We start from the raw sequence: 17,859 nt of genomic DNA on the forward strand, positions 1-17,859 counted from the left end.
GGATAATCCAAATAGTTATTGATTCATTTTGTGATTAATTTAACTAATAACTTAACAGCTTATATATAGTTTGGAACAGTTTCTGCTGTGGCTGTAAACAAGAATTGGATTTGACAACTGATGTACTTTTATTTCTTATTAGTCCACTGTTCTGCTGTAGTCGGAGGCATTGTGTTTGGGTTGTCGGTCCGTCTGTCTAATTTTTGGGAGCGTGATATCTCAGGACTTTCTGGAGGGAATTTCTTCAACTTTGGCACAAACCTCCCTTTTGAACTTCAGGATGAACTGATTGGATTTTGGAGGTCAAAGGTCAATGTGACCTCACAAAAACACTTTTTTGGCCATAACTCAAGAATTAATTAGCTTATGACGACAAAATGTCACACAAATGTCTATTAGGATAAAATGATGAAGTGATGACATTTAATTTCCAAAAGGTCAAAGGTCAACTTCACTGTGATCTAAAAAACGCTTTTCTGACTATATTTAGCGCCAAACTGGAAATTGTTTACGGTAGATCTTCTATGCTGCCTGTTTAAAGATGTGTGTAAAGCATCCACGACAATACATCTACATATACCTTTTTATTTATTTATTTATTTATTTATTTTGTTTTATTCCTTCAAAGTCTTCACTACCTACTGTATATTATGTCTGGACGGACATGGATGTAAACTGTTACAATTGCACTGGTTGGCGGAGGCATACAACCGCAAATGCTTTCCTAGCTTTCTCCTTCTTTTTAGCCGGCTCAGCCGGGACGATAGTGTGAAAAACTCCATCGCTACCTTGTCAGCCGGTTCCTTGATGGGGGTGTGTATGTGTGCAGTGCCGTGAAGCAATTCGTTACATTGCGAGACCTGATATCACGCAATACTTCCTGACGCTGAGGCCGGTGGCTCGCCAGCCAAAAGTTGCAAGGGTGGTTTTTCCGCTCACAGGCGTTCAACCCGAAAAAAGTCATATGACCATTCCAATGACTCTGAAGCTGTTCAGTTAAGGTACATTAAGCTAAAAAATAAACTGTGTAGATCCCCTTTAACGCTACATTCAACTGTAAATTATTTGTTGATTAATCGATGAGCTGAGCCACAGAAAATGACAATGCTTTTGATAATCAGTTAATTATTTGAGTCATTTTCAACATTCACGGACTTTAGCTTCTCAAATGTGAATATATTTGCTGTCCTTCAGCAAACTGAGTCTCGTTGGGTTTTGCACTGTTGGTTGGACAAAACAAGCTATTTGAGTGTGTCAGCTTGAGCTTTGGGAAAATATGATTTGTTAGTTCCAGCCGTGGTAAAATGTACAGTGATTGATCAGACCAGCTTGTCCCTCTCTCCTACTCAACTCCTGTCAACAATAGCAGTTTGGATCTCTGCAGCATTCATAAGACACGTCTTGTAAACATCTCAGTCTTGTCTGAAATGTTCATATACATGTATCCCATGTAAAATGATGATTCACAGAAATTCACACGAAAAATTTCTGTCCCATTATTTGAAGAGAAAAGGAAAAAAAAAAGCACCTAGGGTTTTTTGTGTGCTCCCATGTAAAACATCTGGAATGTTTACTTTACTTGATAACAAAGTTTGCATTTCAGCTTCTCAGGGCTGTCGGGGTGTGGGATTTGTTTTGTACAGTTGATATAAATACAGGAATATTTCCAGTCATTTGTCTGCAGCTCATTCTGTTTAAAAAAAAAATCTTATTCAGAACATAAAATTGTGAATCGTATCTTTACATCCCTATTATTAAGACAAGATTTGGGTTTTTAATGCTTTGTGAGTCTGCTTGAGCTCTTATCACACAATTAACTGTGGACGATGATGCAAGCGAGAAGTCTGATGCTTCAGCAAAGAAATGATTAAACTCCCTGACCAGCGATTTAAATCATCAACTTTAAGAATGCAGCCCGAGACCATTTTAGAAACATGTATTATATGTACTTCAGTTCAGTGGTGGAAAAAGTATTTGGATCTCATGGATGGATGGATGGACTTTTTATTAATCCCAAACTGGGAAATGACTGTGTTACAGCAGCAGGTATAATAATCCTTAAGTAAGTAATACCACAGTGTAAAGAAACTCTGTTACAAGTAAAATAGGGTTGCATAATATATTGTATTTTTATCATCATCGCAATATCAACTAAGTAAGTAAGTGGGTAAAGTTTGTTTAGCACCTTTCACAGATAAAAATCACAAAGTGCTTCACAATAAAATGTAATACAATACAACAAATTAAAATACAAGAACATTTAAATACAAATAGAAAACATAAACAACCATTTAAAAAAAACCTTGACTAACTAAAAGCCTGCTTGAATAGCAGAGTCTTCAATTGCTTTTTAAAAGATTCGACAGAATTCACACAGTGTAGAAAGGGAGGCAAGACATTCCACAGCCTAGGAGCCACTGCTTGGAATGATCGACCCCCCCTCTAGTTTTAAACTAGAGTGCGGGGAACCACTAATAGCCTCTGACATAATGACCTCAGACTACAGGTGGGTGTATGAAGCTGAATCAAGTCAGAGGTGTAGGGAGGACCTTGACCGTGCAGGGCTCTAAAAGTAAGGACCAGGATTTTAAATTGAATTCTATACTGCACTGGTAACCAGTGAAGTGCTGCTAAAACAGGTGTGATGTGTGCTCTTTTGTTAATGTGAGTTAAAAGCCTTGCAGCAGAGTTCTGGAGACGGTAAAGCTCCTTCTTACTCAGACAGGTTAAAAGACTGTTACAGTAATCTACTGTAAGTAAGAGGAAATGAAAGCATGAATGATCATCTCCAACTCGCCCTTTGACACTAGTGTTCTTAACTAAGATAAGTAGAAGTAAATTCAAAGCAGCAGAACTGAATACACCCTAATATCTGTTTATTTTAATTCTAATAACTTTATATACTGCTGGGTAGCCTAATCTATACATCATCATTCATTAGTTGATTTACATTTTGTTTTAATTATCCGCATCTGCAAAGTAACTAGTTAAGTTATAAAATGAATGAAGTATGAAGTAGCATAAAATGGAAATACCCAAGTTAAGTGCAAGTACCTCAAAATTTGACTTAAGTAACTTAAATTAGGTAGTTATATATATCCATCTTCTTTAACGTATTTCCCTGCTTTTGAGCAGAGTTTCTACTTGATTGTAGCGTAACAGACGGTCCCCGACTTGGCCAAATGAACTTTGTCCCACATGTTCTTGGGGAAAAAGACTTCTCCAGAACTTCTGTCTTAAAGGGTATCTACTGTTATTTTTCACCCTATTTATTTTCCTGTTTTTGTGTGTAAGTGACTGATAGGAACAACAATCTATGAAATTGGTGCAGTATTGAGCGTGAACACTGTAACCCGGCAGCTACAGACTGGGCTGCAATGTGACCCTATGTGGCAAATGTTAAGCGTCAGTTTTGGTGTTGCTGTTTTTGCCGCTAAAAGGCTCAGATTACTATTCTGTCTGACAACATTATGGACAGATATAGGCCTTTTAAAACCTCTTTAAGACCTTTCTGTTTAACCCGAAACAGCTCCTGAGGTCAATAGCCTTAAACCCACCAGACTCATTTAAAAAAATAAATAAAATACTTTTAGCGTGTAGAGTAGGGCTTTGACTCCAAACTTCGTTATTTGAATATAATTTGAATATTAAAAAAAATAATTATATTCCAACAAATATTAGGCAGTCCTTAATATTCGAACCTGTTATGGGCATTATTTTTTGTCAATGTGTTGGATTCCGAGGCTTTTTCCACGCATTTCAAAGTGTAACTACACGTCGCGGCGACGCACGTTGCTCGGCCGTGGCTTGGTAGCGTTGCATTTCCCCCCGACTCATTTCCTGGTTCTCCTTCTCCATAAACAACGTGAAATCAAGGAGAGGGTTCACTTTTCCTGCTACAGATGTCTCACCGTGGTCAGAAAGAACAGGGGAGACACTTTGTTCCTCTCACTATGACTCTAGAGTCACTATCGCTCTGAAGCTACCGGTAATCACTGTCACTCTCTCACTCCACACACACACACACACACACACACACACACACACACACACACACACACACACACACGCCGGCTCGACGCACACACCAGCGTATAAACATCAGACCACTTACGTAGGCTATGGTGAAAGCGCTGAACTTCCAAAAGCTGTTTGTGTTTAATCCTCGGCCTGACTTTTAATTAAAAAAGAAAAACGTGGCAGTGTGTTTTTCTTCTGAAAAAATCATTGCCTTCCTATTGACATTGACTGATACACTGCCCTCTGGGGGACAGAACATCTACAACTTAAGTTTGATAACAATATGTCTTACTGAATGGTCAAAATATTATTAATAAATATTCAAATATTAATAAATAAACAAACTTCAAATATGCTTTTTTGGGCAAAAGTCAAAGCCCTAGTATAGAGTCAACATATTTTTGCATGTAAATCGGTAAACAATGTGCTTATTTCAACCAAAACTAGAATTGTGATGGTTGGAAAAGTGGAAAGACGACCCAAAACAGCTCTTCATAATTTTATTTTGTTGCGGGCGACTTTGAATTAAGTGTATTTTACAATGCTAAAATGACATTTACATCTACAGTCTGGTGGGTTTATCGAACGCAATTTCACTATTTTTTACAGAAAGGTCGACCTCCTTAGAAATCCTTTCCATAATGTTTTCAGACACTTAGAATATTAATCTGAGTCTGTCAGCGGCAAAACGAGCACTTTTGTGAACATAAATACAAGCTGCACAATTGCCCCATAACTTACATTGTAGCTTGTTTCTCCGCTACCAACTGCAGCGATCTCTCTTAATACTGGACCAATGTCAAAGATTGTTGTTCCCATCAGTCACTTAGACACAAAAACATAGGAAATCGGGTCCAGGTTGAAAAAAACGGTAGTTACCCTTTAACCGCCAGCAAAAGGGCAACCACCCAGAGCTCTTTTTGTCTATTTAGTTACCTTATAAAAATGATTTCCTTACAGAGGGGTTCAGAATCAGCAACCATGTGCTATATTATGCTGATAGAATGCAGGGTATTCAGTCCATCACAACACTGAATGATTTTAGCACAACTTCAAGCAGCGAGCAGGAACAAACAGTCACCAGGTGTGTGGAGCCTGCTGCCTCCGCGAGACGTTTCCTGTAGCAGCTTTAATCTTATGAGGTGTGATCAGGAGATGTCCCACCACACTGTGGTTAAATTTAAAACCATCTTAAACTGAAGCCATAAAACTAAACATAGATGTCTGCAGCAAGGAAGGAACAAATGGGAACTGCTGAAATATGAGTAGCCTCTCGTGCAATGACTAATGCCACATAATTGACATATTGATTCATCTCTTTGTTGCTATTGTGTCGCCTCATTTGGCATTGCAAGTAAGCCTGAGTTTGACATTTGCTTTTTTTTTCCCTCTTTCCCTCCACCAGTGTGCTGTTTTGTGGTCCATAAGCGCTGTCATGAATTTGTCACCTTTTCCTGTCCGGGGGCCGACAAGGGACCTGCCTCCGACGTAAGTACAGAAAATGGGAGTCCACAGTGAAGCAGATCGCTGGTGTTGAAGTTAGATATTTATTAAACACACAGTTAGTGATTATTTTGCTGTTGAGTGATGTTTATTAATAACATTAGCGTGTGTGTGTTGTGTGTGTGTGTGCGGCTAGATGAACACATACACAGTTGTGCTCCTGCTGAGCTGTCAGCCCCACATCAGAAATGTCAGTAAAGTGAGAACGTGCTGCTTGGCTGCCTCAGGTTAATGAGATAACATCTGTCATTCATTAACACACACACGCACATTTTTTGTGAGTCAGCAGCATAGATTTTGAAGTCGTATAACTGATGTTTATTAATCTCTTACTCCTTCCAATCTCTTATATCACCAAAGCTATTTCATTATCATACACTAAATGGTCAAAGGTATAATATGAGTGTACTTCTGGTCCCCTTAGGTAAATCATAATGATGCAGAACAGAAAAATACTTTCACATCTATAACATGAGACAGGCGTGTCAGAGAGTGACAACTAGGTCAAAAGTTTCAAAATGATAATGATGCAAAATACAATTTTTTATTTAATTTTTTTTAGACAATGAAGAGGTTCTGATTTTATGGCAATAGTTTGGGGAAAATGGTTTCCTGTTTCAACGTGACAATGGCCATATGTAAAATCCAAGTCCATAAAGACATTTCTTTCCCACTTTGGTGTGGAAAAACTTCCCTGACCTCTACCCCATCCAGCACATTTTGGGATGAATTTGAGCCTTATCTCAACCATCATCAGTAGCCGACCTCCCTAATGCACTTCTAGCTGAATGGAAGCAAATCCCTGTAGCCAGGTTCCACAGTGTTGTGAAAAGCCTTTTCAGAAGAGTGGACGTTATACAGTTTTATTATTGTTTAGTATCATAATAATTCACATGGTTTAGGAGTAAGCTGTGCAACACTAACCTATGGCTGAAATCTTTTGGTGTCCACATACTTTTGGCCATATAGGGAATCTCAAAACCTGTGCAAATAAAACCCCAACTACAGTGGGGGAAATAAGTATTTGACCCCTTGCTGATTTTGCAGGTTTGCCCACTTACAAAGAATGCAAAAATCTACAATTTTAATCATATGTACATTCTAACAGTGAAAGACAGAATCCCAAAGAAAATTCCAGAAAATCACATCATATGAATTTATTAAAATTGATAACCATCTGATGAGGAAAAACAAGTATTTGACCCCCTGGACAAACACCATGTTAATATTTTGTAGAAAAGCCATTATTGGCCAGCACAGATGTCAAACGGTTTTTATAGTTGGTGACAAGGTTTGTGCACATTTCGGCAGGGATGTTGGCCCACTCCTCCCTGCAGACAGCCTCCAAATCATTCAGGTTCCGAGGTTGTCGCCTGGCAACTCAAATTTTAAGCTCCCTCCAAAGATTTTCAATCGGATTCAGGTCTGGAGACTGGCTAGGCCACTCCAGAACCTTGATGTGCTTCTTCTTCAGCCACTCTTTTGTTGCTTTGGCGGTGTGCTTAGGGTCGTTGTCGTGCTGAAACACCCATCCTCGACCCATCTTCAGCTCTCTCACTGAGGGAAGGAGATATCGGTCCAGAATTCCACGATACATGGCCCCGTCCATCCTCCCCTCAATACGATGGAGTTGTCCCGTCCCCTTGGCTGAAAAGCACCCCCAAAGCATGATGTTGCCACCACCATGCTTGACGGTGGGGATGGTGTTCTTTGGGTTGTACTCGGTGTTCTTTGCCCTCCAAACACGACGAGTTGAGTTGAGGCCAAAAAGTTCTATTTTGGTCTCATCTGACCACATCACCTTCTTCCAGGCCTCTTCTGAGTCGTCCAGGTGGTGAATGGCGAACTTCATGCGGGCCTGTACATGTTTCTTCTTGAGCAGGGGACCTTGCGTGCGCTGCAGGATTTCAATCCATGACGGCGTAGTGTGTTACCAACCGTTTCTTTTGTAACTGTGGTCCCAGCTGCCTTCAGTTGATTCATCAGTTCCCCCTTGTGGTTTTGGGATGATTCCTCACCGTTCGCATGATCAGTGACACCCTACGAGGCAAGATCTTGTGTGGAGGCCTAGATCGAGGGAGGTTGGCGGTGGTGTGGTGCTTCTTCGATTTCCTGATAACTGCACCGACAGTTGATCTTTTCTCTCCAAGTTGCTTTCCGATTCTCTTGTAGCCCATCCCAGCCTTGTGCAGATCAACAATCTTGTCCCTGATGTCCGTAGAAAGCTCTTTGGTCTTGCCCATGGTAGTGATGTTGGATGCTGGTTGTTTGGGTGTTCACAGGTGTCTTTTATACAGGTAACGAGGTGAGGCAGGTATATTTGATGTAGATAATTGGTTCGATTGGGGCTGTGTCTTAAAGAAAGACTAACTGGCTTGTAGGAGCCAGAATACTTGCTGTTTGTCCAGGGGGTCAAATACTTGTTTTTCCTCATCAGATGGTTATCAATTTTAATAAATTCATATGATGTGATTTTCTGGAATTTTCTTTGGGATTCTGTCTTTCACTGTTAGAATGTACATATGATTAAAATTGTAGATTTTTGCATTCTTTGTAAGTGGGCAAACCTGCAAAATCAGCAAGGGGTCAAATACTTATTTCCCCCACTGTATCTGCATGGTTAGAGACCACTAGAGGTAACGGAGGACATGCTTATTTTTGCAACTTTGGTGAACCAACCTTTTGAAAACCGCCAAACAAGACGACTGGGAACAACTGAAACTGCCGTTTTTAATACTTTTATTGGGGTCTAAGCACAACAAAATGAAATGACCTGAATGACTTTAAATAGTGACTTTAATTACTTCTCTCTCCTCTCTGTGTTTGTGCCTCTGCAGGATCCTCGTAGTAAACACAAGTTTAAGGTCCACACTTATTCCAGTCCGACGTTCTGTGACCACTGTGGCTCCCTTCTCTACGGGCTGATACACCAGGGCATGAAATGTGACCGTACGTACACAAATATCTGTGAATGTGTGTGTGATCACACAGCTTGAGCATGTGACACCCATGAAAGCTTGTGCTTTAGAAGGCCGTAAATAGAAATTGTCATTGTACCTGCTTTATTGACAGTATGCCGCCTGCTGCACAAATGTATACATTTCAAACTATTCACTTCTTAGTCAAATACATTGAACTCTTTTACATATTGACACACTTCAATAGATTTAAAACTGTAATGTGTGTCTAGGCCATAGGGCGGAAATCAGAGTAATGATTGCTTAAAATGTAATTTATGTCATTCCAATTAATACTGTTTTCCTTGCTTGTGATATGTGGACTGTAGTTCAGCTAAAACCTTTTCAATGAAAAACATATTATGACTTTACATTGCATACATCATTTACAATAATTAACCTGCTCGTGAGTCCTAATGACAGACAGTTAAATAGATATTATCAGCTTCTCATAACGGTAAGTAAATGCTGTTGTGCCATACTTATTTCTATTCCTTTTCCCTGTTGTTGGCAACAAAAACCTTAACAGGAAGTGTTCTACATCACTGTAAGGCAATCTCCAGCAATTATTTAGCGGATAGACAGTTCCTCGTTGTACCTGTGTGCAGTAGTACACAGTGTTTGATGGACTTTGACTTGGCCTTAGAAGCAGTTTTTATACATTTATATTTAGTCACTAGATGTACGCGAAAAGGAAAAGGAAATAGGTTGGTGTTAAAGTGTTTGGTGCTGAAAACACTGTGGTAGCTTATATAATACAGTTCTCAAAGGGGTTATTAGGTCATATATTAATCACGTAAACAAACAACATTTGACTAGGAGCTCTGTGCTTCTCGTAAATTGTATTCATATTAACAAACAAACAAAATGTTGGAACTGCACACAGACATTCTCAATATTCTTTGGGTTGTTTGGATATTTTCGATATTTACAGTACATCACTGATTAGAGATGAGATAAGTTTGGTAATGATCATGATTTGGCTAAATTTTAACTTGGAAAACCAACCGAGACACGTCTCTTGATGGCTGACAGGAGTTGCCTCTTTGAAGCGTCAATATTTATTTTAAGTTTCTGAGTTTTGTCACCTGTCACCAACTAAGATCAAGTCCCTAACAACTTTTGGTCTGCAGGCTTTATACTGGAGGGACCTAAAACAGTGTCCCAAGGCTCTCGATACACAAGCAAGGGATTCATATATATTTTAGATTTGCTGCCATGATGAGATGTGTTGTTCTGCCACATCACACACCATCACACACTTTTTTTGTTTTCCCTCTATAAAGTTTTAATGGACAGTGGAGCTGAGTGGAGCCAGATAGAAATTTATAAGTTACATGCATATATATTATATATTTCTTATTTCTTCTGTCTGATGGAAATATAAAATACAATTAAACATACAAAGGATTACCTTCTCACTCTCCACCTCTGAGTGGAGTAAACTGTGGAGCTGTGTACATCAGAGCAGTCTGACATCTGGTGGACTGACTGAGAAATTACATAAAGAGTGTTGGGGTATTTTTTATTAAGTGCTCATCATTAAGACATACACTATTTAAATTCATTTGATTCAATGCAAATGAATTAACGGCAATCTAAGAAACTGTGTTTATCAGGCGGGGAGGGTCTAATGAAACAATGCTATTGAGTTGCATTATGGGAAGTGTAGGATCCAATATTTCTGGGACTTAAAGTTCAGGTTTCTCAGCCTTTGCTCTTCATTTTTGACCTTTTTTTTTTTTCTTTCTTTCTTTCAATCTCTCTCTTTTGAGTCCCCCATTTTATCAAAATGTAACACTGAGTCTTTAATCTGGTTATATAGTACTGAAAGCATTGTGATAATGACTTGAGAGTTTAAGGATGGAGGGTTGTACTGTGATTTGGGGGCTATATAAATATAATTAACTTGTGAATTTCTTTGTGTCTGCGTTCAGACTGTATGATGAACATCCACAAGCGGTGTGTGACCAACGTCCCGAGCCTGTGTGGGACAGATCACACCGAGAGGAGAGGACGCCTCCAAATCTCTGCCCAGATCGCTGACGACACTCTCACCGTCACCAGTGAGTGCACTCTGTCTCTTTACTTACACACACACACACACACACACACACACACACACACACTCTGATTGCCTCTCAAAGCTCTCTATCAGCCTAAGACCAGAACTTGAAAGTCCATTAGTCGATCAATGATCCAACGATTGACCCAAATGGCTGCTGGAACATGCATCCACGTGCTGGCTCATCCTCTCACAGACAGCTGTGTATTGATTATGGAACAGAAACTAAACAGTTGTTAAGTGTTGTCAAATGTAGCCAAAGTTATTTAGGGCAGGACTCTCATCACCAAGACCTCTGGAAAGGACAAATTCCAGACTAAACTGTTGCACTAAAGTGTGTATTATCTTGGGATGTTTTCTTTATCGGACACTTTTTGTAATCATGTCCTGTTCAACCCCTTCCAGTCAAAGAGGCCAGGAACCTGGTGCCCATGGACCCCAACGGCCTGTCAGACCCCTATGTGAAGCTCAAGCTGATTCCAGATCCCAAGAGTGAGAGCAAGCAGAAGACCAAGACCATCAAATGTTGCCTAAACCCCACCTGGAACGAGACCTTCATTTTGTGAGTCATTTCTCAGATGAGTTTTGAGGCTTCAGCTTATATTCGGCATCATTTGAACTTGACTTGTTTATGTTATAAGTTACTCTCTCGGCCCCATTTTCAGTCACAAAAGCACAAAGCTAACTGGAGCTCATGAAAAAGTGACCCTGTCCTCATTTCTTTATCTATGTTTTTTTAGAACACCCTTCATCTGACTGCCCCCGCCCCCTTTTGTCTCTCATTTCTTAGCCACCTAAAAGAAACCGACAAGGACCGCCGTCTGTCAGTGGAGATCTGGGACTGGGATTTGACCAGCAGGAATGACTTCATGGGATCCCTGTCCTTTGGGATCTCAGAGCTACAGAAACAAGGGGTAGACGGATGGTAAGGTGTCGGGATATGGTGTATAACTGGAAATATTACACAGATATAGACAGAAATGACAAAGGCAGAGGGAACAGGGGTGTGAATGTTTAAGGGCTATTTGTCATAGTCTAGTGATAACCCTGGATATTATCTCTCTATTTTTATTTTGGGGTTTAGGTTTAAGATGCTGTCTCAGGAAGAAGGAGAATACTTCAATGTTCCCGTTCAGCCAGATGGAGAAGACGGTAATGAGGAGCTACGGCAAAAGTTTGAGGTGAGACGCACAGAAAAAGAGAAAAAAATTGACCGGTTTAATTTGCGTTGTCCTTGTTTTTATTTATTTATATGAGGCATATTTATTCTTCCCTCATAATTTTGTTCTTTTCCTGTTATTCCTTCTCTCTCCAGAGGGCAAGGGTGGGGCCAGGGAAGCCCACAGACTCTTCTTCCTCCTCCTCGGTGTGCAAGTATGACAGCAATGGCAATCAGGACCGGGTCAAGCTCTCGGACTTCAACTTCATCATGGTTTTGGGCAAGGGCAGCTTTGGCAAGGTGATGCAAATTGGTAGTGTTTTTGTTATGGTGAGATATGGAAGCCAGTGGCTGTAAAACAAAATGAAATCACTGTAAAGATCATTTATTTGCTTTTTCTTGACTCTCTTCAGGTGATGCTGGCTGAGCGAAAGGGCACCGATGAGTTGTACGCCATCAAAATCCTGAAGAAGGACGTGGTGATCCAGGACGATGACGTGGAGTGCACCATGGTGGAGAAGAGAGTGCTCGCTCTGGCTGGGAAACCACCTTTCCTCACTCAGCTGCACTCCTGTTTCCAAACCATGGTATGGGTCCACAACATCTTGTATTAACAAAGATAAGCACATGCAGAAATATGGCAGCATGCAAACTCAACACTGATCATATATTCTCCTCTTTTTCTTTGTCTTCTAGGACCGATTGTATTTCGTCATGGAGTATATAAATGGAGGAGACCTTATGTACCAGATCCAGCAGGTCGGCAAGTTCAAGGAGCCTCATGCTGTGTGAGTATGCACGCACGCATGCACGCACATAAGCATATATACACACACACAGTTTGTTGTGCACCCTTTTCTCTTCTTACTGCTAATTAATTCCCCCCCCCCCCACCCCCACCCAATCTACTCTGCTTCTGTTTGCTTTGTCAGTCGATTCTATTCAATTTTATTGATAGATGTATGTACCCTTTCCATATGGAAAGCCATTTGGGCTGATCTGATAACCTAAATGTTAAAGGATGTACTAATTCAGTTTAAGATGAACCTTTTATGAAAGAATGAGTTGTTGTTGTAGTTAGCTGCTAACATGAGCACTCGTATATGTATTTGTCACATGCTTGCAGCTGCCTTTTAATGGATTCATCTTTGTCATTACACAGTTGAGTAGAGATAAAAGCTGGTGTTTGTTTGTGTTTCAGGTTCTATGCTGCAGAGATTGCCATTGGAATCTTCTTCCTTCACTCAAAAGGCATCGTGTACCGGTGAGTCCTTCTGTGCATCAGTTCGAGTCTGCATGTACAGTTTAAAATCCCTTCAGAATAAAAAGTGTGTGTGTGTGTGTGTGTGTGTGTGTGTGTGTCTCAGGGATCTGAAGCTGGACAACGTGATGCTGGACGCTGAAGGCCATATAAAGATAGCCGACTTTGGCATGTGCAAAGAGAACATGTTAGATGGAATCACCACAAAGACCTTTTGTGGAACCCCAGACTACATTGCTCCAGAGGTGTGTTTACATGCTGTGAAATAGTTGATGGTGCACTTTCTTTTTTATTAAGTTTTTACTCCTCAATGGGACTCACAACTCCACCATTGTGTCTTGTAGATCATAGCTTATCAGCCTTATGGGAAGTCTGTGGACTGGTGGGCTTTTGGAGTACTGCTCTATGAAATGCTTGCTGGACAGGTTTGTATCCAATCACTATAGTTTTTTTTTTATTTAATTGTGACAAGTAAAATGATGATGTATATTTGTGCCCATCCAGCCGCCTTTTGACGGGGAGGATGAAGATGAGCTGTTTCAGTCGATCATGGAGCATCACGTCTCTTACCCGAAATCCATGTCCAAAGAGGCTGTTGCTATATGCAAGGGGGTGAGGGCACATTTTCAAATGCACATACATAGAGAGACTCTTAATGTGGACCCTAACCTCTCTCCATATCCACTCTGAACACTGGAGAGTACGCCATGTTAAGGGCTCTCAGTTTGGAGTCAAAGTGCGTAAGAATAACAAGGTAGTGCAGTAGGACCAGTTAAAAGAGTACTCCACTGATTCAGCACTGCACTTCTAAAGCATTCAGTGTAACCAATGTGTGAAATATTTTTCTCAATATTTTTATTAGATATCACACACTGTTTTTTTCTGCCAACTGAGCAGTTTTATTATATTTAAAAGGCTACTCCGCCAAATTAACATTGCACTCCTAGAATTTTGTCGGTCTCACCATGGATAGTAGAGATGTAACGATACACTCAACTCATGATTTGATACACAATTTTAAGTTCACAATACGATTTTCTCACGATTGTTTTTAATAGAATGAAATGACTGAAAAATATTCCTATATTTATATAAACTGAATTAGTATTTTATCTTAAATATAAAAAAATAAAGATTAAAGAAAGGCTTGTTTACTTCTAAGTCAATATGGTTAAATTTAAATGATTAATTTAAAATGTAATTGTTTTACAAGTCATTTGCTGTTAAACAACAAAAAGAAGAAACACTAAATGGCAGAAGGATATTTTACAACAAGATTGAACGCAACACAGGCATACGGAGCCGGACATAAACGCAACACTAACACTGTTGTTTATCAGACAGCAGCAGTATCCATGCTGTCTCAAAGTGCACAAAGTCTCCTCTGTGTCTTTAGCTGCAGACTCCTTTCCAGTGAAATAGTGTCACACTACACCTTTTTAGCTGTCAGCATTTTAACTGCTTTTAAGCCAGCGTGTCACGCCCTAGGCTGTTTAAAAATTCAACCTGTTGTAACACCAACTGACTTCACTTGAAGCCATTTATCAGACTTAAAAATGAAGAAGACCCAGCAGGGTCGAAACGTTGCATTTTATATTAAATATGGGAGTGCAGTATTGCGGACATTCAATATTTTTCATTTTTGAGTACTTTCATTTGTCCTGCACCTGCCAGAAGGTGGGATGTGCACACAATTACTTTTATCAGACTTTACACAGCCACAAAAGGCTTTACACAACTTTTTCCACATACAGACTTTGACGTGTAGAATCTGTGGAGTTACTTTTAAACATATTGGGCTATTAGTTGATCGACTGGTTAAAGTTGTGATTTGGTGTAGCTATTGCCAGTTTATATACATTTATTGAAAATTGTGATGCAAGTGAATGTAGGTCAGTAACGGATTCATAATTTTGGTAATTACACAAATTCAGTTTTTTGGCATCCTTAACGGAGTTTACCTGCTTCTTTGCCCCTTCCCCCTTAATGCAGTGAAGGGGAGCTAGTGTGTAGTGATCAGTCACAGTATACAGTACACACACACACACACACACACACACACACACACATAAACTCTTCTTATCCTTGTCTATCTGTGTGAATTTAGCTGATGACCAAGCACCCAGGTAAGCGTCTGGGCTGCGGTCCAGAGGGGGAGAGAGACATCAAGGAACACGCCTTCTTTCGCTACATAGACTGGGAAAAACTGGAGAATAAAGAGGTCCAGCCTCCTTTCAAACCTAAAGCTGTGAGTATATTACACACACACACTCTCTTCAGCTGTTGAATATTACCTCAACTTCACTGATTAGCTCAGAAATAAGTAACCGTAAGGAAGGAAATAACATCCAACTAGTCAAACTTTCAAGGTAAGTTATAGATTAGCTCGCTCATCCCCCGAACCAAACCATTGCCTGCCATTGGTCACTACTCTGGCAAATGGTGAGCTGAGATTTGTGTAGTGTAGTCACCAATGATGAAGCTGAGATGTCACTGGATCACATGCGGACCAATGGAAATCCACAGTTTCGGCTGTGAGTGATTTGATTGGTTGATGCCATGTTTTAGTTGTATTTCTCTTTTTTCTCTTTGTTTGTTGTCGTCCTTTTTTTCCTTCCATCCGTCATCAAACTCACTCCATCCCCCCCAATCTCTCTCTCTCTCCACCTCTCTCCTCTCCACGGCAGTGTGGGCGTGATGCGGAGAACTTTGATCGCTTTTTCACACGCCACCCCCCCGAGCTGACCCCCCCAGATCAGGAGCTTATAGCCAACCTGGACCAGGAAGAATTCCACGGCTTCTCATTTGTTAACCCTGAGTACCCTCACACAACTCACTGACCATGCCACATATCACTGGGCTTGCACTAGTAACCCCCCCACACCTCGTGAAACACACATTAAAAATATTTAAAACAACAACAAAAAAACAGTCCCTATGATGTCATATCCAGGCAGGGTGAACGGAATAGTTCAACATTTTGGGAAGTACGCTTTTTTCCCCCCTGAGACTTAGAAGGGAAGACCCATATTGATCTCATGTCTTTGCATAAAGTAAGGAGCTGGAGCCAGGAGGAAATTAGCCTAGCTTAGCATAAAGACTGGAAGCAGGGGGGAAAGCAGCTAGCCTGGCTCTCTGTCTTTCTCCAAAATAAAACCGTATGCCTACTAGCACCTCTAAAATTCATACAAGGTTGTTGTCAAGAGTTTTCACCGTAAAAAAACACGTCGTTGTTTTCTGTGTGTACGGATTAAACAAATCAAATCCAACATCTTAATTAGTAAACTTTAGTTCTGTGAGTTGTATTTTTGAGAGAGCCAGGTGAGATGCCCCCCCCACCACCACCTTATGCTAAGCTAGGCTAATCACCTACTGTCTCCGGTACAGACATAAGACTGTTATCAATCCTCTCATCTAACTCTCAGAAAGGAAATCGAATAAGCGTATTTCCCTAAATATACCAATACTATTTCTTAAAATAAAGTTCCGATGGAAATGAGGACAGCTGCTCAAACGCAAACAATCAGGAGAATTAATCAGATATTCATGTGTCAAGGTGCCAGTAGGAGACTAGTCTTGTTTCCAGCTGTGACATTTTTTTTACAGTTTACTGTGGTTAAGCACGTCATGTGACACTGGCTGCTCCCATATTAGCTCTACTGGTTGTATTTCAATCTTTAGTGGACAAATGTTGCTCGCTCCTGAACGCCGCCCGGCTGCTCAAAACCAGCAGGTTCATGTCGGGGGCCCACATCAGGGCCGACTCAAACCTGCTCTGTCTTCGTGTCACCCTCCCTGTGATTGCATATTGACCTATCAGTAATGTTGATGAGTGTACTATGAGCACATATTTGGTAATGTTCATACAGTGTAAGTAAGTAAGTAAAAATTGACCAATTGCTTTGCTATGATTATTTGATTACTAATCAGTTTCCTAATGTTGACTTTATTTTGTCTATAGGACCAAATATTCTACACTTTCTGTTCAGTCAGTATTGTGGTGAGCTTAATTTTTTTTTTTTTTTTTGCTGATTTAATTATGTCAGAGGATATAAGTCTTTATACATACGGTCAGGAAGAGTGTAGGTCTGCATCAAGGTAGTGATTTTTTTAATTTTTTTTATTGAAATCTCATTACTTTTCTCCTGATTTATCACTGAAAGCTTCACCACATTACACTGTGTTTTTTTAAAGACATATCTAAGCTTGTAAACAACCATTTGTTTTGGGAGAATTTCACATATGCAGAGTCTTGTGAAGCTGGTAGTTTGTTAGGATGTCCAAAAGTGCCAAAATAGGATTCAGAATCATGAGGAGTTGGAAAAATATTGTCCTCAACAACTGTGATGAAGGGCAGCCATCTTGTGCCATTTTGCAGTACATGTATAATTATTAGAATATGCATTATAGCTTATCTGTTCTCCAACAATACAATACCTTCGGAAAGTAATTTTCATATATAAAATGAATGAAGACGTGTGTTTATTGTGAGGCAGGTTGTATTATCTTTTTTTGTAACTGTGTAACACTGCAGGGTTGTAACAATGTGTCAAATCTTGTTCTTTGAGCTCGTATTGAGATGTGGAGGCGGGTGGCATCATGGTGACGTCACAGATACACAAAGATGCTCACTGATAAAGACGATTGATTCTGCCAGGTGGAAAAAGTAAATGTTTATTGTGATGATGGTGACGAATCAATTGTGACATAACGAGAGCTATGACAGAGAAAAAGAATATATATGGAGTTCTATATCAAAGATATATTTGGATCAATTGTTCTGGATGAGAGAGATGCTTCTGTGGATTGTGTAATTGTCCTGTATGACTGGAAACTGATAATATACTCACTGGTGCCTACCAGACTACTTCCGTTGTGTTTGCCTTGTTACTGC

The 17,859-nt window shown here is 40.1% G+C and overlaps 1 protein-coding gene across 2 annotated transcripts in view; it reads left to right on the top strand.

Annotated features, from left to right (window-relative positions):
- The window catches only part of LOC114566211 (protein kinase C beta type), a 42,221-nt gene that overhangs the window by 20,709 nt on the left and 3,653 nt on the right, over window positions 1-17,859 (top strand). The window contains exons 3-17 of one of the 2 annotated variants that reach the window (XM_028594512.1): window positions 5,426-5,508; window positions 8,361-8,472; window positions 10,418-10,546; window positions 10,951-11,107; window positions 11,336-11,470; window positions 11,630-11,726; window positions 11,861-12,004; window positions 12,118-12,291; window positions 12,401-12,492; window positions 12,906-12,968; window positions 13,072-13,210; window positions 13,310-13,390; window positions 13,470-13,577; window positions 15,073-15,213; window positions 15,653-17,836. In XM_028594512.1, the coding sequence (XP_028450313.1) occupies window positions 5,426-5,508; window positions 8,361-8,472; window positions 10,418-10,546; window positions 10,951-11,107; window positions 11,336-11,470; window positions 11,630-11,726; window positions 11,861-12,004; window positions 12,118-12,291; window positions 12,401-12,492; window positions 12,906-12,968; window positions 13,072-13,210; window positions 13,310-13,390; window positions 13,470-13,577; window positions 15,073-15,213; window positions 15,653-15,805 (1,808 nt within the window). In that variant the 3' untranslated portion in view covers window positions 15,806-17,836. Of the gene's footprint in view, window positions 1-5,425; window positions 5,509-8,360; window positions 8,473-10,417; window positions 10,547-10,950; window positions 11,108-11,335; window positions 11,471-11,629; window positions 11,727-11,860; window positions 12,005-12,117; window positions 12,292-12,400; window positions 12,493-12,905; window positions 12,969-13,071; window positions 13,211-13,309; window positions 13,391-13,469; window positions 13,578-15,072; window positions 15,214-15,652; window positions 17,837-17,859 lie in introns of those variants that run through there. The other variant, XM_028594522.1, reaches the window with a different exon arrangement.

Source organism: Perca flavescens, chromosome 2 (genome assembly GCF_004354835.1).
Source record: "Perca flavescens isolate YP-PL-M2 chromosome 2, PFLA_1.0, whole genome shotgun sequence".
In the NCBI taxonomy this organism is placed as follows: Eukaryota; Metazoa; Chordata; class Actinopteri; order Perciformes; family Percidae; genus Perca; species Perca flavescens.